Below are 24,952 nucleotides of genomic sequence, written 5' to 3' on the forward strand. Positions count from 1 at the left end.
CTCCTTCTGCTTCTCCCCCCTTTACATTTCACAGCAGTACTGAACAAAACTTTCTTGTCTCCACCCAAACGTTTCCTGAGTATTTCCCAACCCTGAAATTACATTACAAAGAAGAAAATCAAGTTCAGTGGGCCAAAACAAGCATTCATACGAACACTCCCCGTGTCAAAAATGATAAAAAGAATAAACCGCTGTTTCTTGACAAGAAGAGAAACAGATAATGCGTGAAATAATTGAACCTGGTGATTATGGAAATAGGTGTTGCCACCTGTAAGCCTGGGAAACAATTTGAAAGAGTGAGAGGTACAAAGGGTTGTGAAGAGGAAACAAAAAGTATTTTCTGTGCAGAAAATATTACATCCCCCTCCATCCCCATCACAAAACTCTGCATATCTATAAATGGTGTTTTTATAGGAAGGACAGCAGCACACAGTGACCTACAGCTGCAGGAAGGGTGTTTTCTCCCCTCCACCTGGAGGAGCAAAGCAACTGACCTGTTGTTCATATCCTTTCTTGATCTCATCCAACTGCCAGGAGAATTCTTGGGCTTGCTTTTCCCGGAGCAATTTTGATCTGCTTAGATCTGCTTCAACCTCTGCCATCTACATGGGAAAAGAAAGGGAATATTTAATTTTATTTTTTTTTAAAAGGCATAGCTTGAAATGTTCTGACGTTTCTACAGTTGTTTGTAAACCATCAAAGAGGAGAATATCACTTGTTGGGAATGATAACAACACCATTTGTATGTGGTGAAAATGAATATTCAGTCTCTACAGGATTATTAGTTACTCAAGGACATAGTGATCACTGTTATGCCACTCCCTAATTACAAAGGATTGGCTCAGTTTTTCACTCAACAGTGCTGAATATCCCATTGAAATTAAGTGAATATTTTCTCTAAACATATTTAAGACTCAAATACATTTCACTTAAAAATACACTGCCTGTGGAAATTTAAGGGAAATCATGTGCGAGTCAGAGCATAAACTACACAATTAAAGCAAGTTTACATTAAATCAGAAAATAACTTTAAATAACTTAAAAGAGAATTATTTGGCTGCAAGTGAAGTCCTCTGAAGATAGTCATCGCCTATGAATAATGAGTCCCACAGATTCCAGCATGCAGCATCAAGGAAGCAATTTCACAACTCAATTAACAAAGGCTTTTGTATCAAAAGCACAACTGCTAGCTGTACATCAGGCATGTTTCCAAGGGAATATATATAAATATATATATGTGACTCTGCTGCAGTGCACACTCATCGATGACTTTTAGATCTAGATCCCAACGTAAGCAGTGAACAAACCGTGTCCCTCAAAAGGGAAGAGAATTGGAGGGGTTTGAAGGACCACAAGCCCATCTGCTCCACAAAAAGAAGAAACCCACAAATTTCTGAACCACAAGCCAAAATCCTGCTTGGCCTAAGGGAGTGCTCAGTGTTCAACAGATGTCTGTGCCAATTGGCCTGGACATCACTCCCCAGCCAGGAAGGAGGAGAAAAGGCAGCACTCGGAGTGGGAAAAGCATTTTATTGCAGAGTGCTCCAGCAGGAAAGGAAGGGATTGGAGCAGAAGCAGTTGGCCACATAGAAAGTGGAAAAAGAGAGCAGTGAGGAAGCAGCTCCTGAACCTCACTGCTATCATCTGCCATTAAGAAAAGGGACTGCAATCAATGTTTTATGAATCATTTTCTTCCGGCTCCAAACTTACTCAAATTGCATATCCATGCAATATTTCACTCAGGTTAATAAAACCCAGAAAAATAACAGATCTTTTTACTGCATTAAAGGAGGGTTTTGGAGAGAATGAAAACGTTCTAAAAAAATGAAATAGTAAAAACATATGCAAAGATGCTTTAAATCTACTGCCTTCTGCAGTTTATTCGTTAGGTCACGTTCATCTATTTCCAACAAAGGCCAAACCCAGGAAGCCCCAGATCTACAGTACCATGACATAGCCTATGTATTATTTTAATTAGCACTGGAAAAAATGCAGATCTTGCAGTTAAACACGTGCCACCCACCCACCAGTGGACATCAGGTGACTCTTAATAATCACAAGCTTGACAAAATAGGAAGCAGATGGCAAAATAAATGATATTATCATAGAGCCAAACTAAAGAATCAAATATTGATTCGACAACTGAAAATGACCCCATCCTACTCATCTCCATAATTAACTTTATCTCACACCAAAAATGGGTTTAAAGCCCAGTATTCCTAATGCAGATAAAAGGACAGCGTTGCTATGGCTACTGCAGTTGTTTTGTAAGTAATACATCCCACCTCAACACAAAACACAGAATTTTCCAGTATGTTCCAATGCACTGGGAGATTTATCTAAGAGTATGTGGACGCAGAGGAATGAGAAAGGCCAAAGCCATGAAGAGAGAGCTTCAGCAGTGTTCCTATAAAGCATTTCCTTGGACTTGCTTCCTGTAGAATAGAGCCACTCAACTGCACAATATCATTTAGTATTTCTAGTTTTAGCACCCAAGCAGGGAAAGAGTAAACCTCTGGCTGATTCATGGAGTACAGCAAAATTGATTTTTAAAATTTCCCAGAATGCAGCAATATTCTGAAGGAAATTTACTGTCATTTTAACATTACAGTTGACTATGTTTTCTAAATTCTTTTGCACTTTCTTATGTTTTGGATTGTTTTTTTCTTGCTGAAAGTTTTTTTAAGTGAATGAAACTATTATTAGCCTTTCTAGAATTAGACAACACCCCTTTTAGAGCAGAACTAGGATATTATTTTAAGTCATCATGAAGAAATTGCAGGAGGGCCACATAGTACAGAAAATGTCAGATTAAAATTGTGGGATTTGTTGTATTGCCCTTGTGGGTCTGGTTTGCTGAACACATCTTGCTTTTATAAGTTTGTTCTTGCTTTTTTAAATTTTATTTCCAAATTCTATTATTTGCTGTCTGCATGGGTCTTAAAACCATCAGCAGTGAAGATTTTCAAAAAAATTTGAGAACAACAAGAAGGGAATTTCCTCAGTCCTAAGGCAGCGCCCTCAGCCACCCATTCCAGTGCCAGCCTGCAGCACCCTCCTGTCAGCAGCGAGGTTTGGTCAAGGCAGGTGAGGTTGGAACTTGTAATCCAGAATTACAAGCTGGAGTTCTGTCTGGAGATCTCAGCCACTGGAGGAGTTAGGGAGAGAATGGATATTTCCTTTCTTTTTGATCACCTATTGCTTGTTCCTCCTTTCTTTCACTCCTTGGGCTGCTTTTACAAACTCCCAGGAGAACGGTTTAACTCCTGTTTGCTCCATAGGAAATTTAAGCCACTAAACTCCCTGATTTTCGGGGACAGAAAAGCGGATTTTTCCATCCTCTGCACATGACTGCCAGCAGCCACCATGGCTCTGCCCCTGTTTGGGCTCAAACTGATTACAGGAGCTCATTAATGGAAGACAGAGTCGCTGGGAAAAGAGTGGGAAGACACACATTTAAGTGGGAAATGACAAGCGTTGTTCCATAGGGTGTATAAACTAACCCTTTATACTCTCACTCCTGAAAAATCCCTAATCAGTATCATAACTGCAGATATCTTTATAACAATGACAATTCTGGCTTTGTCAGAAAGATGAAACACCCGCCACCATCCCTTTCTGACTCGCTGCAAAGACACTACATTGTGAAAGATTTTGATGTAGCACTCTCAAGTGGAGCATGTTTCTGGCATTATAAGATCAGAATCCGCTATCCCACTGCGCCAGAGTTTCAGAAAGGCTGGCATTGTGACCTCCTCACCCGCTGTTTCATTTCAGCAGAGTCTTTCTCTGAGTTCAGCTCCACCTGCCGCTTAAACTCCTCCAGGGCAGCGCCTGCCTGCTGGGCCTGCAGCCTCTGTACCTCCGTCACCCGCCTCAGCTGCTCCTCCTTCTCCCTAGAAAGTCACAGAAAATTTTCAGAGTTCAAGTATCAAATAAAAGAACAAGTGTGCTGGTGTAAAAGAGAGGCCTTTAACCCGATCAGTTTAAAATAGTATTCAGATTTCAATTTCCTGTCCCAGCTTCTGCCCAACTTCCCTTTGCAGGGCTTTGAAGAAGGCGATGGAAGGCCGGAGTTATTTTCGCTTTCTGCGATTGAATTTCACACGCCCAAACACGGCGTCCACAGCTCACAACAAAACCTCCACCTTCAAAGCCTCTCTTCCCTTCAATGGCTCTCTACCCACTGTAGAACCCCTTTCATTAATCTCATCTAATTAATAAAATTTCATAATAGTAACAATGAATAAATACTAACAAATTAGATTTCATCACATTAGATTTAACACCCCCCAATACTTAAACAAACTCTTTTTAGCATGATTGCCTTTCCAGATTAAAAAAAAAACCCACAAAACAAAAAACCAAGAAAATTATCCCAGTGCCATCTTTGCTCAGACAAGGTGCAGGATTATTCCCTGCCTGTCATAAATCAAAATGCAAAGCGGGGCAAGGCGTGACACGTGGTTCCTTCTTAATCTATTAGAAAGGCATAATGCTGCAATGTCTGCTCAGCCTTTACAGTAATGACAGATGTTAAATCTCTGTGCAAAGATATTTCATATCAACAGCCTACACTATCTGGCATATTAAACCTGATACATCTACAGAAATCAGGCTGGGTTTCTTCAGAGTGGATGGTACATCAGCAGTAATGTTTCTGTAATATTTTATGTACATTCACATACATGAAAAGATAGAGACATTCACTGTATTGACACAACACAGACAAAAATTTGGGTAAGATAAATATTTCAGAAATGTTGATGTAAGTCCTCAAAGATTAATAACTTTTATTAAGTTGTTACTGGTTTTGTTGTTAACTTTTTGTGACACGTTCCAACTCCCACAGGTCAGCAGAGCTGCCTGACTTTGTGTTCAGACACTGGAGAACACGATGATGGCATCCAGGGACAAAGCTGGCTCCACCCATGGCTTGTAACAGAAGACACATTCAAACAGACCTGGGCTGACATTTTCATTTTGCAGGCAGAGGAAGTACCTCACGATAAATTTCCCATTTTGACAGAAATTATTTCCATATAAAACAAAGAATCTGACACGTAAGAGACGGAAAAGCCCAGTTAATTCATCTCGTCTGTCACCTTGCCAGCCCTGGAGGAGCTGCTGCAGCACTGAGAGAGCCTTTCAGAAAGGTCAGGAAGCTGCCAAGCCCAAAGTTACAGTATTCACATCCTCTTCTGTGGTTTGCAGACCAGACTTTGACAATAGGACAAAGAACATAATCCTACATCTTCACAAAGAGGCTGTTTGCAGTGCAGGAGAGCAGGGTAATTCCATTAGCAAAGAGATCAAAGAAATGCCACAAGCCCTGAGTCAGTACATTGCTGTTTACTTCTAGAGGTTTTTTTCATGATGTATATTTAAAAAAAAAAAAAGATTTTATTTTGGCACCTCACTCACAGCTGATGGAATAATTGAGAATAGGGAGACTGCTCCTCTCCTTACAGAAAAAGGAAAATTCCTTTTATCCCCAGCAGAAACTGGAGGAAAACAGAAAAAAATCCTGTACCACAGTTTTGGTGATGATTGTTTTGGGGTTTTGGTTTTGTGTTCTTAGAATACCTGTGCAAATTATCTTCACATTTGCTAGAGAGCATCCACCACCCCTCCAGATATGCTTTATTTCCACAGCCTCATTGATTCCATTTCCCACACTCCTTTTAGGGGGAAGCACATCTGTGTTAATCTAAGCCATCACATTCCCCACTCATTTATAAAACAATAAAAATTATTCAGCAAAAAACCATCACTACCAAAATCAACATTTCTTTCCCCATCTAAACTCAAATGGCAAAATGCCATTTAGGATTTAAATTCCTCCTGCAGAGGATCCAAATCCCAAGTACAAAACTCCTCCACCCTTCCTCAGAATGGGCACACCAGTGACACCTCCAGAGCTCAGAGGGATAGGAACTGTCTGATGGATCAGTTTTCCATCTGCTCCTCCTGTTTGGCTCAGTTATCCCCCAAATCCCACATTCCAGGGAGCTGCTGAATACAGATATTTTTAATTTTACAGCTGTTTGACATTGAACTACATTAAGCACATCACTCCCCTCTCCCAGAGCAAAATCTGCCTCAGAAAGAAGAATATGCAAGAGTTCTGCCCACATTTGTTACCTTGGAGAGACCATGGAGAGGGGAAAATGTCCACTTCTCCTCCCAAAGATCCATAATTCAGCAATGGGCCCTGGATAACAAATCTCCCTCCCTGCAAAACACATCTAATAATTCCACTCCACACTGGAAGCAAAACCAAAACTTGAAGCTTATTCAAACACATCCACACTGCCAAGTGTCACGAGACACTGCTTTGGTCCAGTCAGATGGAAACACAACAAATCTAAACTTAAAAGGACAAGATATCAGTGCTCATAGTGAGGCTCCAAATTCATGCATCCTCTTCCTCAGGAAGACATTTTTTATTTTGAAATATTATGATGTAAACTTCCAGGAATGTGGTTTTATGCACCTTCCTTTCTTTTAAGGACTTAATCCCATGAATAAATGCAACATCTCATTATAAGCAGGAAAAAAACTTCATTTTTAAGGATGTGGGAGCCTATTTTTTGTGCACTTCAGATTTGTACAGAAGCTTAGAAAACCTGTACAACAATGGCCCTTGGTTTGCAAATATAAGAAAAGCTTCACTTTTTTTTTCCCAAGACACTGAGCAATGTGCCTTGCATGAAGCACTAAAATATTCACTTTGAAGATTATTTTTTTCAGTTGGACTAGTTGTGGGGCCCAGTACAATACAATTACATCACTTAAATCCCCTAAAGCTGAGCCGGCCTGAATATAAAAACAGGGTGAATTTACTCTTTGCCCCCAATTTAAAAAGCAGCAAATTCCTTTTGTTTCAGTGTATAAAGGACATGGCAATGGAATGAGGAGTTTTACACAGCACAAATCATCTCAGGGAAAGTTGACTGTGAAGTCCAGAATTTCAATTTCAGAAAACAGCACCCTGAAGTGCACTGATGAGAAATACAAATAACTCACATGCTTCCTCTTCATGCTTAATGATAAATATTTGTCTTGCTCTGTAAAATGTCTTCCAAGAGGTAACAACTAAATGCAGTGAGACTTTACAGCACTGAACTAAGGAAACAAAGGGCAATTCATGGGTTAATAGGAAAGGTTAATTAGGTTTGGGATGTCCCACAAATGTTGGATGAACCAACACCTTCCTGGAGGGCTCCCAAAATTCCCTGAACAAAAGCAAGGGCTCACCAAGAGCACAGGGAGCAGCAGATGCACCTGGCTGGGTCTCAGCCTCACCAACAAATTAAAACCCTTCAGATATGAGGTGCCAGCACACACTGAGCACATGGACCCCCAGGGCTGCACAGGGACAGAGTTTCACATCCCAGCAGCAAACCCACACCCAAGCTCCCTGTGTGTCCTTTAGAGAGATTTTCAGTGCCATGGAAAATAGCAATAGGCTGTGAAACTCTAAGTGATTCCTTATAAAATTATAGCAGGCTTTAATTTACAAATAGGCAAATTCTTCTCCAGGTTTTCAAAACCTGCTGGCAGCACAGCCCATTGAATCCCAACTGTACTGGAGAAGAGCAGCAGAGCAAGGAATTTCTATTAGGAGGTATTTTGCCACTGAATAAGCTTCTGAAACTTAAATTCTGATGGACTCCACAAGAGGGAGAGGCTCCATCCCTTGTCTAAGTCTCTCTCGGGTTGTTATGACTCTGGGTTTATGCCTGGAGATAAACAGAAATCCCAGAATTACAGAATATCTCGAGTTGGAAGGGACCCACACTGAGTCTAGCTCCCTGCTTCTCACAGGGCTACTTAAAACTAAATCACCAAAACTCAAATCATCACAGGGCTACTTAAAACTAAAACAAATGACTGAGAGAAGGCTGAGGTATGGGAAAAGCAGAGTCATGCCTGATCCTGCAGCCCCACTGCTGCTGCTGAGATGCTGCTGGGAAAGGCCAGGCTGTCCCACATTACACATACTCTAATCCTGTGTACTCAGATTTGCTGCACTCACACAGGTCTTTGCCCACTCCTCCCTCTCCATCCTAAATATTGCTACTTCTGAGGGAAAATTCCTTTGCTCCCCACCAAACTGTTCACTTACTGGAAGGCAGCTGGAGCAGGATATTGTTGTTTCTACACAGCCTTCCTTTTTATTTAATGTAACAAGGAAAAAAAATTGATTCTCACTAATATGTGCTAAAAAAAATCAGTTATCACCATTCATATAATTAATTTAGATTCAAAAGACCCTATATAAACACATTTCCAAAGGAGAGCACAATTTTTTACATAATACACAGCAGACTGTGTAGCTGAAAACACCAAATTTCCCCTGTCAAGCAAAATTCAGGAATTTCACCTTAATATCTTCAGTGTCTACAGATATGAGGACCCATCCAGTGTACAGACACATACATTTGACTTTACAGAGGGAAATTTAAGCACACCCACGATCCTGCTTCTGTTCTCAGAGAGTCCCTCACATGGAGATGCTCCAGTACTACCAAGACTCTACAAAATTTCAGCAGTTTAATTAATTAATTTAATTTATAGCCAAATGCAAGACCCATGCTACCATTTTTTAATGCCACAACCAATAAAAAACACTCCCTACCACAGCCCCTCTGACCTAACTTCTAGCATGCTTCACTAGCATGCTTCTAGCAACTTCTAGCTGTTCCACTACATAAATAATGCATTCAGGCCCAAAATACCACATATCTGTAAAGGAAGGGGTTAATGGGTTAATAGTTACAGAAAAATGCTTCAGTAGTAATGCCAAATCTGTGAAATACACAAAAATCGATTTTGCTTTTCCTGCTCTGTTTTTAACACTCAGCGAAAGCTCAGGAACAGCTTTGGGCTGAACTCCATCCCAGCCGTGGCTGGAGCATCCCTGTGCAGGGCTGGGATTCCCACAACCAAGGAGCAGCAGCCAGGGCTCTCCTGCCATGGCAGCCCCAAACAGATGGAATCTGTGCAGAACACTTCTTCTTTTTGGTGTGGAGAGGAAGAGAGACAGTGTGAAGTCATTCAAGCGGAATGATAACTAAACCAAAGCCAGATCAAAGGAGCGAAGAAGAAAGACTGAAATGTGAAGCTGAAATATTTATTGCCTTCAAAACATCATCCCTATCCTGTCCCTGGGCACGTTAATATTTGGGAGTTGTTAGAAAGCATTCTAAGTTGTTTCATCATTTCAAAGAAATAAAGCCAAAAATATAAAGGCAAGAAATAAAGTGTTCCCCAATTTTAAGAATGAGCTTGTCTTTATGAGGAAAAGCACAAATCCACTTATAAATTGTTTACAGTTTGCATAATTTGAGATGTTAACATCAAAAAGCTGGTCTGCATTCCTTCAAGTAAGCTCCAACAATGGAATATATTTACAATACAATTATTGTTTTAAACTATATGCTTATGTTTTAAATAAATCATGAGATAACATTAACAAACTAAATCACTCCTTAAAGCCTTTAAAGAATTTGGAGCAATTAATACTCCACGTGTGCAGTATCCCACTGAAATAAGAATAATGCATTACATTCAAAATTAATGGCTCACAAATTAGGCAGACATTGGTTAAACACACTAATAATTATTATAACTACTTCTCATTACAATAATGACAGGGCACTGTTGTGCTAGGTGCTGTGCAAACAGAATAAAACAGCAACTGCCAAGTGATGAATGTGATGTGGGTTAAAAGGCTGGGCAAGTGTTGTAAATGTGGCTGGAAAGGAAAACTTGGTAATTCTGCTCCAGACTGCAGAAAGTGTCTCCAAGATTTAGATCCACCACATACATGAGAGAGCAGAGAGGCTCAGTTATCAAGGGAGGAGGATTAGAGCAGAGATTAAATAGTCACGGCTTTCCCATGCTGAGAGCGCAGCTAAACCTCAGCAAGGACAACACGGAGGGGAGAATCAGAGAGACAGGTGTAGAGAATGGCTTAGAAAAGGGGAGACAAGTCTGTAATTAAAAGGTGGCCCAGAGAGCCAGGACAGACAGCAAAGAGATTCATGAGGTACCCAAAGAAAAGGAGCAGGGAAGGCAAGGATGGAGATCAGAGAACGGCGCTGTGGCACTGAGAGCTGGGGGTGGATAAAATAAACCATCCAAGGACAAAGTGTGTGAGAAATCACCAGGCACAGGACAGAGCCAGGCAAGGAGAATCACTTAACACTAACAAAGCACAGCCCAGGCTGTGTGAAGAGTGACAGAGCCAACAGTGGTTGGCAAAGCAAAGATGCTGAGGATGAACTGCCAGGATTAAGATTGTTAAGGAGGTACCAGGGCTCAGAATTCATCCTGTCATTCTACTGACTGAAGGTAACTCATTTTATGGTTAAAATAATTGGTTAGTTCAGGATTCAGAGTAAAAATATTCATGTAGTAGATAATAAAGATATTTAATTCTGGGGAACCACGAGTGTTTACTTGGCTCAATGGTTTCTTCTTCCAAGAGGACATGGATTGTCACAATTTTCTTGTCCTTTAAAGGACTGTTTGAATTATCAGCTTCAACTCCTCCATGAAGGTTGCTTGTATTGTTGCTGAAGCTGAAGAAAAGTTGTACAAAGTACATAAAAACTAAAAGCAAAATTAAGATTATCAAATGTAATTGAAGTAGAAAGATCACAATCATCGAGCAACAAGAAGGAACAAAGTTTTTCCTTGTACTGTTTTGTAGATGGTTTCTAAGTGACTCAAAGGAGGTGACAGCCTGAAACTTTTCATGCTTTTTAACAATCAGTTAATTGAATTCAATCATCTGTACAACTTTCTTTAGCCAACTGAAAGCTTTTCTCATTTCATCAATGTTTAGAGCATTGTATAATCTTGAAATGAGAAAAGAAATAAGAAATCTAAAAAATACACTGATGTGAGAGGGAAGCCTTTGGAGTAACAAGGGAACAATTCTGCCATTAGTGTTGATTATTTGCATTTTCATTTAGTCAATGTGATTGTGATAGCCCTTAACTACATTCATTGTGAGAACAGCAATTTACAGCAATTAACGAAGTGCTGCAGCATGACACAGCAATGCTCTTCACCTCACAAGGCAATACTTTTAATTTCATAAGCTGTGTGCCATATCAAACCAGTTTCACAGTTGTTATCACTAAAAAGATGTCATGTGATATCTCTATAACCATCTTGAGGGACCTAACAGTCCCAGAGCCAAGGATTAAAAATCAACTGTTACATATTTTTTTTTTTTACAACTGGAGCCTTCCTTTCAATACATATTTCATTATTGCCAGTAGGTCTCCAGAGAAACAGGGGGAAAGAAAATGAAAGGCTGTAAATAGTTAATAGAACACTTTATTTTTGCTTTTAAGTGAGACTATTAAACAAAGCTACCATATTTTGGAGCCCTCTGTTCACGCTCCACATTGTGGCCCCTAGAGCGAGGGTTAGGGAATGTTTACAATATGCTGGAAACTTTGACTGGGTTTGCTCTAAAAGGTTGCAGATGCTCAAGCACAGCACCAAGTGGAGAACAGCTGCTTGGTTTTCCACTGATTCTTAAAGGAGGAAAAAAAATAAAAAATCCCAAACCAAAACCCAGCCTACCAAAAAAAAAACACACAAGTTTTAAAGAGTAAAACTAGATCCCAACTCCTGAGCCACATCACATCACCACTGCTTCTAAATGTGGCTTTTTTCATCATATTGCAATGGCTGTAAGGAGACAACCCTCAAAATTTTAATAAAAGATAATGATGAACACAATGAACATGAGTATAAACTCTTAACAATGCTCTTTTATTGCAACACTTGGAATTAAAGACAATGCCTGCTCATATTCCTTTAATTATTTCCGGCTTTAAATAGTAATGGCTTTTCCATTCTGACAAGAATTCTCTCCACACACAAATACTTCATTTTCAAGGAAAAATGGAATTAACTGCAGGAAAACAGCTACACTTAGGCAATTACCCTGAAAATATTAACAACAACAACAAGCAATTACTCAGAATTTGGATTCAGCTTAGAGGAGCAAGGAAGGAAAAAAGAAATGAAAAATTAACTTGTGGTTAAAGCTATCACTCCCTTTATTTATTTATCATTGCATTGATGATTCTCAGGCTGTTGTGCTTTGCTGTGTGCAGTGGCATTTCTGACACACACCACTCCAAGAGGCCAATACAAGAGGATTTGAGGGAGCAGCTGTTTAAATATAAAGTTCTCAAAGGGCTTGGTAGAATCAAATTCTCAAGACCCACTGTAAATTGCAGGGTTTTTTTTCATATTATAACTTCTGTATATTTTGAAAAGCCTAAATTTTACTTCTTTGCAAAATGTTGGGATCTAACAATTGTGCAAATGTAAATTGCAAACAAAATAATTTATTTCCATTGCTATTTATTCTACCTCCTTCTGCCAGATCTCTTCACATGTTTATTTTTCCTTGCCTTCATCTGTTTCCCTCTTTACTGGGTCAGCAGCAGATTGTTCACCATTTATTTCTCTCAAATCTACATCCCCTCACCTTTTCACTGCTCCTTTTGTGGTATTACAGAGAGAAGAAAAATTAAATAAACACCATGGGAATTTTGCAAGATGTAAGCAATCTTAAGGACTAGAAGACCCTTGCATAAAAATTCCTAAAGTTTGATGCATTTTTAGGTACTTCTGAATAAAGCAAGAAGAGCTTTTCACATCAAACAAGCCCAAGTCTTCTCTTTGTGCATCAAAGAGAACCATACAATGAAAAATGAGTCATTACTCAGCCACAGCTGTAGGAAAAGATTCTGCAAAGGACAACCTCACCCTCTGCTCATTTTTGTCTTGTCCCCATTTCACCAGTGCAGGTGAACTGGGAAAACCCAGAAAGATCCAGCACTGCTGGAGGAGGCCAGGCAGGCTCAAAACAGCAAAACCTTAATAAAATACCCAGGGCATGAAAAAACCTTAATAAAATACTGAGTGTGAAAACAGAACCTCAGAAACTCAGATCATCCCCCTGCACCAGAGCCCAGAGCAGATGGGGCCTTGTGGAAATCAAAATGAGAGAAAAGGGAATTTACTGACCCTCGGTGTCACTGCCATCCAGGCACTCCCTGTGGCAGCCTGAGGCTCCAGGACAGTGCTAATTTCATTTTAACTTCTGCTTTTAGCAAGGCTGAGGTCAAAGCCACCCTCTGAAGGCTTTACAGGTATCAATCCCAAGTTTAAAACCACAGGAGAAGCCTGAGAATAGCTCCAGCTCCATGGATCTGGCTCAGTGTCAGGTGAGGAATGACCCAGAATAACCAAACGACTGCAAAGCCCACCAGGAGATGACAAGTGAAGCTTTTGGAATAAAGAAATGACTGAAGTTTCAAGAAGAGTAACTGGTACCAACAAAAAAGTATTTCCTTCCCTAAAGAGCATTTTTTCCACCTTGATTTAGGAAATATGAGTGCTAACACATTTTTATCAGATATTTTCTGCGAGGCAAAACCTTGTAGCAGAAATAACTGTGCTAGACACAAAACCTAAAATTTAAAACATAAGCAAGTACCACCTGACAAAATCCCCAGAAATAGCATGGGGAAGCACAGAGCATTGCTCTCACACTGGAATAACAAAAAGTAGTGGGAAAAGCTTTTTTTAAGTCTGCAGTGAGGAAACTCCATGGCACCACCTCCAGTGAGAAATCAACTTCTTCTCCTTGGCTGCCATGTCAGAAACCACATTTACACAAGAATGTGCATGCACACAGGTATAGATGAGAAAAGAAAGGCAAATAATTTTCATTTCTGCATTTTACTGAATATCTGCAGGCACCACCCTCACACCAGGTCATGATTGGAAAGATTTGGTCTGCCACCTAAACCAAACCCCAAAATACTGTGAGAACTGTCTGTGTGTGCTTTAAAAACTACTGTGAAAACTATTGGGAAAATCTGCTAATAGACAGAAGTGGCTTTACTGGTTTCTACAAAGTTTAGCAGTTTAGCCCCTCTTTCTTCCCCAGAATTTTAAACAAGTTCAGACAAGGGGTAGAAAGCCATGGAAAAAAAGAGGTGTTGGTAGTTCCTTATGTAAACAAATAATTTTATTAAGTGAGTTGGAATGAAGCAGCTGCTCAGCATTTGCTCTGTATCATCCCCACTTGCAAAGTGCTGAGATTTGGCTCCAGAGACAGACTTGAAAAAAAAAAAGCCAGAGTGAGAGAGAGAAGGTTGTGGAGCACTGGAGTGGAGATGTGCAGACATTCCTTGATGCTGCAGGGTTTAACTACAGCATCTGCACCTGTACAGGGGGAGTGCCATCTCTTATTTCATTTCATTTCATTTCATTTCATTTCATTTCATTTCATTTCATTTCATTTCATTTCATTTTATTTCTCCTAATGTCACTTCTTAAAATTTGTTTGCTTCACACACTACAGAATTGAAGAACAAGAACTCAGGAAATCTGTACTTCAGGAGAATATGAAAATGTTATTTGTGCATGAGGCAAACAAAGCAAAAAGCATTAAATCAGATCCCATCATTCCCTCCAGTACATGAGAACTGTCACAACCTTTATCCTGAAGAAATCAAAGTGGTTGATTCAACTTCCCATGAGGGTGACAGAGGATCACAGCCTCAAACTATTCAGGATGTTTAGAATTTAGTCCAAAATCTCTCAGTCTCAAGAGTGACCAACTTTCTGTGTCTGTGCAGCCACCAAGGTGTGACCCCTGTCCCTGGGAGTGCCAAGGCCAGGCTGGAGCAGTGGGACAGTGGAAGGTGTCCCTGCCATGCCAGGGGGTGGGATGGGATGGGTTTTGAGGTCCCTTCCAACCCAAACCATTCTGGGATTCTTTCATGACTCTAGAATGCAAGTGTCAAAACCAAACCACCTCAAAACTGAGCTGTGTTGTGGTTGTAATCTTCAATAAAATGGGGAATATTTCCCTCCAGCAAATATATATTTCTCATAGTAAACTAAAAGTATTGAACAATCTGCTACCAAAATATAAGCAGAGGGAAATAAATATATTGAATGAATAAACATCCAAATTCCAGAGAACAAAACAGAAGAGATGGTGCTGAGAGCTGTTTAACAATATTGTATAAACTCAGCAAGACCTTTTCTTTCTCTGCCATGCAATTTCTTCAGTAAATGGGTACAGATTTTTTTTTTCCTCGTTTATTTTCAGTTTCATTCTACTCAGTTTGTACTGTGACCAATTATATACCTCTATTTCCTACTCCTCTTCTCACTGGGAGAGATAAGAACAGCAGAGATTCAGCCTATTTGCAACTCACTCTCATGACACATTTTCTGCAACCAAACCACAGGGATTAGAGAAACAACCTTTCCCCCCAAGTAATTACAGAGAAGCTTTTCAAGAAAACTTTGTTCTTACAGAAATGCCATTTAAAGGACATTCTAGAAAAGCCCTTGCAGCACTTCTCAGAGGGACTTTTGCTATTAAGTGATGCCTGTGACATGCAGTGCAGAAGTAAATATAAATTTTATATCTACAAGTCACCACCACGAGTCAGAAGTGTTGGAGCAATTCTTTTGCAAAAGATTTGCTTTTGACAGATATTTCTACCATGAACTTCAGAAGAAGAAAAAAACCTCCTGTAAACTACATAAACCCCTATTCTGTATTGAAACTGTGGCAATAGTGGTTTTTTTTTTTATTTTTGAAGTGAAAGATAACTTTCAGAAATGTGGATTTTACTATTCCAAACAATGCCTCAAATCACTTTCATTCTGCATCGGTGTGGGTATGTTTGAAACAGCAGCAGCACTGTTTGCTGTCACAGCACTGGGAAAATAATGATAATAATAACAAAAATCCCCTAAAATGCCTGCCACTTCCCTTTCTCTGTGCTTGCAGCTCAGCAGCTACTCAAGATATAATCCTGTGGCCATTTCAAAATCAAAGTGCATTCAGATCAAAGTAGTTTGTGAGAAATCACTGGTGCACCTACTGGGTTCTGAGTTACAATTCCACAAGGCATCATTCCTGTGGAAGATGCTGAACTGCATTTTCACCCACCCCATGCAAGAAAAGGTTGTTTTCTAAAGATTCACTGGGTCTTGCCTGAGCTTGGAGTTATTTAATTTTATTCTGCAAGTGTTTCAAGAAATTCAGCAAAATGAAGCATTTTTGCATAAGCTATTGGATCTTATGGACTCATATTAATAGGAAAGGATTGCTAAAAAGAATAATTTTTGCAGCACTGAAAAAAAAAAAGCCATAAGGAAGCCATCCATTTCTGCCACAATAAATATTACTGCTCCTTATCTATTACATTCTTGTATATCATATAAAAGCCCATATATGAAAAAAATCTTAATATTGTCAAGACACACTGGTGCTAAATGAATGGTCTGACTTGCAGAAAGCCCTGCAGCACTGGCAGTTCCTCTGTGCTGGGCATGTGAGTCTGTCAGAAATGCAGAGCTCAGACCCAGAGCTGGGCTGGACTGGGGCACTGCATTTCTGCAAATATCATCTTTTTAGGATCCTAAATCCATCCCCATGGATCTGCCAACTTCTGTCTCCAGCCAGACAATACACACTAGAAAGCTGATTTTTATTTCTATTCAATTACTTATTAGCATTACTAATTCCATTATTAATCTTAAAATTAGCCCCAAACCCCTGCTGTAAAACAATCAAAAGAGCAGTAGGATAGAGTTTTATTAGAGTAAGCTATCTCCACAATTAAACATTTTCCATTTCCAACTGGAAGAAGTTTATATGGTTTAATATTCGACGTCTACATTATTTTCAACACCCTGAATCAAAAAAATTAAATGAAAAGAAAAAAACATAAGAAAAGCAAAGTGCCATAAGACATGGCAGTGACCCTGGGAAAAATACAATATCAAAGAATATTCTCATTTAGAGGGGACCCACAAGAGACACTTTGAAAACCATATAGGCACATATAGGTATGCACACACAGAACCACATAGGTATTAATCCCTTGCTGAGGGAGAAACAAAATTTTTAGCCTTTTCCCAGGATCTGACCCATGCCCAGTTTTGGCCAAAGGATTGACCCACAGGAACTACAAGGCTGGGACTGAGCTCTGCCAACATTGTTTTAATTCATGGCCCTTGGAGCATCACCAGCACTTTGGGCTCTTAAAACTGAGTCTTTCAAATCCTGACTCCAACTCCAAGCTACACCTAAGCTTAAATACAGCCAAAGGATATGAGAAATAACTGAGGATGTCCTCAGCTCCTGCAAGAGCCCCTCAGGTTCCAAATTCCCAGCACTTCCCAGATCCTGCCTGGAGAGAATTTCCTCTGCACCCACGTGGGGATCAACTCTGGGCTGCAAGGCCAGACTGGTTTTATTAACATAAGTAAGTGCAAACTGACACATTATTTGAAAGATGTGGAAGAAAATTAATGCAGCTTCATTATCAACAAATCAGATGGTAAAATACTAAAAGATTAAGTGCAGTTGATAACAGTTCAACCTCCCCAAAATTATAAATAATAGTCAATGTAAAGAATTTAAAGATTAAAAGCTGGAGTTTTTATTAATGTCTGCAGTGATTTAAGATAGTCTCTATTTATGCCAAATACTTTAGAGATTATAGAAATAAAGAAATACAGACTTCAGCCCTGTCACTTTTATGGAATGAAAGTATCTTTACTTGCCTCTCGCAGCCTAGATAAGGTACATTGTGATATTAAACTGAATACTTTCAGCAAATAACTTCTGGTTTGTTTCAGAATAATCTGTTCCCCCTAGAAATTACTTCCACAGCTTTGACTTTTAACTGGATTAACACATGGAAAGAATAATTTACATAATCAAAAGGAGCATAGCAAGAGTTGATCTTGTCCTATGTGCATCTGCTGTACATAAACCACTCCCTTGCCCAGAAAACATCAAACTTGGTGCTCCTGATTAGCTGTTCATGGACCAAGTCAGCAAAAAAACCTGTTCCAAGTTAGTTAAGGAAAACTGTTTGCTACAGAGCATTTCCCCCAGCTTTAGATCCACGTGAAGAACAAGTACTCCCACAGAGAAGTGTTGTATCAAAGAGAAAAAACTCTGCATTAGACTTGTCATTTGTGGATATTAAACATAAAACATAAAAACAGAAGCATCATCTACTGAATTAAAATATATTTTAAGTAAATACATCTTTCACATTTATTCTGTTTTCTAGAAGAGCCCAATGAAACAAGTCTTTACTTTTGATTATTTACTTCCTATCAATAAACTCTGAATTGAACCTGGGCCCATTTATTTGAGAGGGCAAGACCGGCTGACATCATTAACTCTATTGATTTTAATTAATTCTCATTAATTCTATTTTATTCCTACCACCTAAAAGTCAACAAATTTGGATGAGTTGGTTCTTACTTTAGTTTTTTTCATTTTTCTGGTTGATCAGAACCCTGAAGGTGCAGCTTTAAAACAGGAAAAAAACTATAGGAGGGCAGTTAGATGAGACAAAGTTTATTTAATAAATAAATATTAAGAAATAAATATTTAAAATACATGGGGTGGTTCGAGAATTATTGCACATTCACTTACTTCAGAGCCTGTTCCAGGTGGTGAATTTTCTTTTGAGCATTCTCTCTTTCTTTATCCAGATCACTCCTAATGCCATTAATCTGCCATTTAAGGAAAAAAACCACCAGATATTTTAGCCAAAACAGGGTCTAGTTAAAATAAATCAATGTTATTTTAAATTCTATAAACTATTTATTTGCGTGCTCCTTTTCTACTGATCCAGACAACCATCCGTGGATTTCTAAAATTATGTGAAATGCAAAAGCAGAGATGAACAGAGAGATGAAGTATGGGAATGTAGCCAATGAGAGCTATTTTCCTTGTCAAAGTGAGTATCACTGTCTAGAATAAAGAAATATCAGGAATTACATAAAAAAGGAACTAGATTTTCTTTATGTAAGTACAGAAAAGCAGATAGGAAACTGCCTAAAATAGTGACCCTTATTCTCTGAGGTGCAGAGCTTCTACTCACCAATGTGTGACCACCCTGAGTAACTTCTGATCAATTCTTACCAAAAAAAAAAAGAATCAAACATAAATAGATAAACATCCTAAAGAATACTAATAGAACAATTAGCAATAATAATCCTAAAAATAGTTACAAAACCCCTTGAATTTGGCAACTTCCCAGTGAAGTCCAAACCACAAGTTTTTGTAATGTTTATTGCCAAGGAAAGGTTAAGTCCAAGAGTTTGTACATCATCCAAGAGTTGTATTGCTTTAGAATTGCTTAAGGAACAATGTGGGGATGGGACATACAGGAAATCCTTTATCCACCTACAGTCATTTGTAATGTAAAAACATACAGAATAATAAAAATAAAGAAATGATATAAAAGAAATTTAAAAAAAAATAAAGAAAAATGTGTTCTACTAAGTGTGTAAGCCAGTGAAAAAAACAAATCCAGAGATTCTCTGCTGGGAGCAGTTCCATGGAGGTGTTCACTCCAGGAACACTCAGCTGGGTTCCAAGAGCCTCCAAATCCATGAGCTGTCTATTAGAGAATAAAGAAGCTACTGCCAAACCTGGTAAAATTCTATATATTCAACAGGTGGCTGGGGAATGGCTGTCAGGAATAATCTGTCACTCTCCTGATGCTGAGCTGAATGTTTGGAAAACAAGCAGTGGATTATTTATAAAAAGCAGGTGTTTCCTTGGCTTGTAAAGCCATTTAGCCTAACTGGTTCCTGATCCAGCAGATAAGCACATTTAATCAAACAGTGACATTTAAGGTTCCTACCTATGATTTGTTTGATGTTTAAGTATCCTCAGAGGCAACAGCCACTGCAGACTCATAAAGATTATTAGATAATGGGTAGGGTTTTAAGTGAACAGATTGCAGCAGAGACTTCATGATTCCTTTACTTGTTTTAGTATTTTATGGGCCAATCCATCCTGGTTTATGGATTTATACCCATAGATTATTCCCTGGTATTTTTCTTCTTGTCCTTTCTCAAAGATTTGAGCTTGAAAACAGTTACACCAGAATTTATGAACAAACTGCTGTCAAGTTATCTATAAAAAGAAAGGCTCTGCTTCCTTGTTTGCTGATGCAGAATTCCAACTTCCCTCCCTTGGCTCACTGGCTGGAGGCACTGCTGACACACTCAGCCCATGCTTAGGAGCTTTCTCCTAAAAGATCCTCAAACCTCAGTCAAATTGTGCCAATATATTTTTTATTTTGGCCTGCAAATCACTCAAATCCTGGATTTTTCTTGAGTTCAACATTTATAAAGCCCAAGATTTGACTAAAAAGACAAACGTAAGCTAGGTTTAAACCAAGGCAGATCCTGGAACAAAGAATGTTTTGACTTCTAGTCAGCAGAAGGAACTAACTCAAACCAAAACCTCTCTACAATTCATGTCACAAGTGCTATTACCAAGTGACAAGTAGCTGGGATCACAATCCATTATTTTATGTTATAAATTTGCCACATTTGGCAATGACATGTTTGAGTAACACATCCTTTCAATTAAACAGGCATCTAAGGCACCCTCTGGCTGCACATGAGTTGCACATATAATGTCACTAAAATTGAAGTTTAATTTGAAGCCTATTGATGTTCTGAGTCTAAAAGAGCAGGCAGGATTTGCAAAGTGCTTTAAGATGAAGTGTTTCTGATGAAAATTACATTTTTTACTTTAAGTTTCTGATGTAAAAACGACGCCTGTTGACAATATCTAGAGAACACGTGGAGAAGGATGGAATAGAGATACCCTGGGGGAAAAGGAGTGTGGGAGAACACAGGAGCACTGGCAGAGGTCAGGCCAGGTTTCATTCAGTTCATTTTCTTTTCAGTAACAGCAGCTGCCACCATGAGCAGTGCACACACACAGGACAGGCTTCCAGGGGCACTTTTTTGGGAATGCTCTCCCAGCCTCCATCCCCTGGCTGGTTCCTAAAATCAGAGGTGATATCCCTGTCCTTAAACAGCTGGGCTTAAAGTCTTACTCGATTTTGTCCAATTATTTTTTCCAAACCTTGTGAAGTGTTTGGATTCCTAAATTTACTATTTGGGGGTTTTAAAATTTAAATCTTTACATCCTGTACAGAACAAGATTGTGCAGAAGACGGGAGATTTTCCTGGAAATATTACCTGTTTCTCATAGGTACGCTGCAAGCGAAGCTTGTCCTGCTGAACCTTGTATTCTTGTTCCTGCAGAGGAAAAGATGTGTATTCTAAATCAACAAATCCCATTTTTCTTCCATTTCAGAGCATTCATCAAACACAGACATTAGCTATCATATAGAACAGTTCATAACAAAATAAAAACCCACTTTATATCATCATGAAAAAATTCTCTGACATAGAAGAGAATTTAACCAACACCAAATAACACAAATATCTCCAAAGTCATGATTCATGTTTGCTAAAGAGAAACAGCAACTTGTTCTCCTGAGCTATTAAAATGCCATTCTGTACTATATCAACTGTGAAATGAAAGACATTGGAAGAAAAGTAGATGCCAAAACTCAACCAGGACTGATACATGATACAGATGTGGAACTCATTACCCTGAGATAGAAGGATTAATTTAAATGCCTACAGGAAGACAGAATATTGAACTGAACTATTAAACGGTGCAAATTAAAAACAATATTGAAACTTTAAAAATGTTTACAGTTTACGAGAAAAAAAAAGATATTCATCAGTCTTTGTCAGGTTTCTTTGTAATCCACCAATGGAGATTTAAACTCTTTTATTTAACATGTGAACTACAAGAAACAGTCAGAAAACTTCTGTGAAAATTCTGCTTTTACCTCTCTTTTAGCCACACTTTTTAAATCAACCTTTAACCATATGTGAAATTTCATATATTTACATTCATAAAACAGAAACAAGCAAGCACAGTATACAGAAGTACATTTAAGGATGGATATCTAAACATTTAAATCATCAAATAAAGTAAAAAGAGTTGGTCATTTCTGAGAAAGAAAGTCAGGGCTCACCCTCAGCTGTTGCTTCCTTTGATGTTCAGCATCTTGCAATTGTTGTTTCAGCAGAGCCATTTCACAGCGTAGTTCTGCAATCACATCACATGTCTGTTGGGATTTAACAGAAAAAGCAGTTTTTGTCTTGGAGTCCTCATTAGCTCTTTTGCATTTTTGAATTTATTTCTCTAAAGTTTCCAGAAACTGGAAAAATTATCAGCTTGGGAGAAAAAACTTGTATGAGTTTATGGTTCTGGATGCGTCACTTTGGGCCCTCTGGTGAGCTTAGAAATGGAAACAAAATCACAAAAAACCACCCCCAATAACAAAAAATCCCTACTAAAATCTACTAAAAATTGGTAGAAAGAAAAATAACTTGTAAATGAAATGGGGTAAAGTATCATCAAAGCTCAGAGAATTTCAGCAAATAAACACCAAACACCCCACCTGTCCTATGGCTCTATGGAGTAATAAATGGTCTTTAAAACTTGAGTCTTTTCTACAATTATTTGACTTTAAAATCACTTTAAACCTGTACCATCTCTGTACCTATGCACAGTGGTAGATATCAACCTGACAGATGCTTTCCCAGAAACAACCAGAGTCGTTACATTTTGGGTGAAACCTACACTTGCAAAATATAAAATTATTTCCTTAAACACATAAATATTTAACACAATGTTCAATACCATGAGGCCTGTAGGACTATTTTTTTCTGGGAAAAATATTTTCTGTCATGGAAGAGACTTTATGAAAACATTAAGTCTTCGAGGGTGTATCCAGAATTTTTACAGGAGCACAAACAAAATCAGGATGTACCTTATCTGAATCAGCTGTAGATACACACACCCACCAGAATGACCAACCAACTTCTGATGATTTTTCAGTCAAATTTGAGAATGAAAAATTAAATCCCAATTTTATTTCAACTTACACTTAGGGAATTGAGCAATTCCTTGGATTTATTCATAAGCATCTTATTGATAGTGAGGAGAACATTTAAGAAATAAACCCCATTTTCCTGCCTGTTACACCTGACAGCGTACCTGAGCTTGTTCCTGCTTCAGAAAATCTCTATCAACATCAAATTTACTTTGTAGTTGCTGAAGGTTCTCCTTGTATTCCTGCATAATCTGGTCCTTGTCTTTCTGAAGTAACTTGTACCTACACGGAGCAAGCAAACAGAATATGGAAATTGCTTTCAGATTTTGGCATTTTACCTGCTCAGCATCAATTCCACGGAGTCTGCCACGTGCTCTTGTCACAGAATGAGCTGCTCATAAATAATGGAAAGGTAAGACACTCCTCAAGGTGGTTTGGGCCAATTTAAATGAGTTTAACACCAATTAATTTATTTTCATGAGAGCTTTCTAATGTCAAATGTCATTCAGTGTGTTCCTGGAACAAAATTAATAATGTTTGCTTCTGGAAATTCCATATTCTTAAAAGTTTAACTACTAATTGTTATTGGATTACCTTTCTGTCAGCTCCTGAAGTTGGGAGCAGACCTCCTGGTAGCTCAGTTCTAGCTCAGTCTTCTCCTGAGATAATTTCTGACGTTGTAAATTACTATTTTCAGCTTCAACAGTCAACTGCTGCACACGGGCCCCCAGCTGTTGGACTGTCTCATTCTAAAAGAATAGAGAATTATTGAGAAAAGCCCAGAATCAATGAGGGAATACCCCAGTTGTTATTCAGTAGCCTTGAGCAATGAGGTTCTCTGATGATGCAGAGACACAAGAGTTACAATGGCAAAGATGTCATCAATCATGACAGCAAATTCTATATTGTATATAAAAATAAATATATTTTCAAAATGTGGATGATTATTCCCCCTCAAAGTGACATCTTTTCTCTCTTACACAGAACAGCATATGCAACTGATTTCTAAATTACAAATCCTTTAAAATGGGAGAGAAAACAATATTTCAATGGAAAACCACAATGGATGATAATATATAGAAAGCATTTTTAGACTTTCCAGAAATCTCATTGCAGTAACTTTCAGTAAATTACAAGCATCTCTCAAAAATTTTATCCTTTTCCTGGAACTTCATCTTGCAATATAAATGAATCTAAAAATGAACAGAGTAAGGACAGGCAGGTAGCATGAGACTGCTCTAGGCCTTCCTATTCTTCCCTAAATTTATGCAGGGAAATGAGGGAAGAATTCTTCAGGAGGCTGGGGTCAGACTATCAGACCCAGCAGACATCAGAGTTATTTTTATATTAACAAAGGCCAAAAGATGAGGGAAGGGGAACAGAAATTTCCCCCACTCCTAAAATACAATAAAACCCCAAATATCTGCCCCGTGCAGCCCCTGTCCTGACTGTCACTGGAGGTGACATGAACCTGACCAGTCAGGAACCTCCCACAGAGACATCACCTGAGTGGCCACAGAGATTTCACAGCCACAGCTCAGCAAAATTCTTCTCCCCCTGTGCCAAGCTGCTCAGTATGGGTTTGGTTTTCTGGGCTAGAGGGTTGTTTGCTTTGGGGGCTTGGGGTTTTTGTTAGCTTTGTGGTTTTCTGGGTTTTTTTGGTGTGTTTTTTTTTTATTTTAATAATTAAAAAAGGAGTAATTTTTAATATACCACTGAATATAATTTCTGGCTGGCCCCATGTTCATCAAGGAAGTTCATCCTTGTTCAGGGAAGAAACCCTTTTCTATCAGCTCTATGGCATTAATGAAATTATTCAGCCAATTCCACTTGCTAACAGCACTGGCATTCCTGACAACATGAAACTCTGAACAGGGAAACTCTGAAATACCAACAGGAAAAAAAATTTAAAAATCAGGAGAGAGAAAGGAGAGAGAGAAAAAAAGAAAACTAATTTCCAGTGACAGTCTAGTCTTTCATCTTAAGCCCTGCCTTGAACTCTACCTTGTTTAATTATTAAATCAGAAGCTGCTCGGCAAGATCTGTCTAGTTTTGATGGTTCTTAAATTCAATCTTGCTGACAGACTGTGTCCATTTTTCTCTGTATTTACTGTTACCTA

General features: G+C 38.7%; 1 protein-coding gene across 4 annotated transcripts in view; it reads right to left on the reverse strand.

The window, feature by feature from the left end:
• CEP112 (centrosomal protein 112) overlaps positions 1 to 24,952 on the reverse strand; it is a 162,988-nt gene that overhangs the window by 101,736 nt on the left and 36,300 nt on the right. For all 4 annotated transcript variants that reach the window (XM_084218206.1, XM_084218204.1, XM_084218205.1 and 1 more), the window contains exons 13-19: positions 23,427 to 23,581; positions 22,997 to 23,114; positions 21,969 to 22,061; positions 21,115 to 21,174; positions 18,539 to 18,618; positions 3,761 to 3,896; positions 495 to 602 (exon numbers count right to left, since the gene is read on the reverse strand). In XM_084218206.1, coding sequence (XP_084074332.1) covers positions 495 to 602; positions 3,761 to 3,896; positions 18,539 to 18,618; positions 21,115 to 21,174; positions 21,969 to 22,061; positions 22,997 to 23,114; positions 23,427 to 23,581 — 750 coding nt within the window. The remainder of the gene's footprint in view (positions 1 to 494; positions 603 to 3,760; positions 3,897 to 18,538; positions 18,619 to 21,114; positions 21,175 to 21,968; positions 22,062 to 22,996; positions 23,115 to 23,426; positions 23,582 to 24,952) is intronic.

Source organism: Fringilla coelebs (assembly GCF_963513975.1).
Source record: "Fringilla coelebs genome assembly, chromosome: 19".
Taxonomy (NCBI): domain Eukaryota; kingdom Metazoa; phylum Chordata; class Aves; order Passeriformes; family Fringillidae; genus Fringilla; species Fringilla coelebs.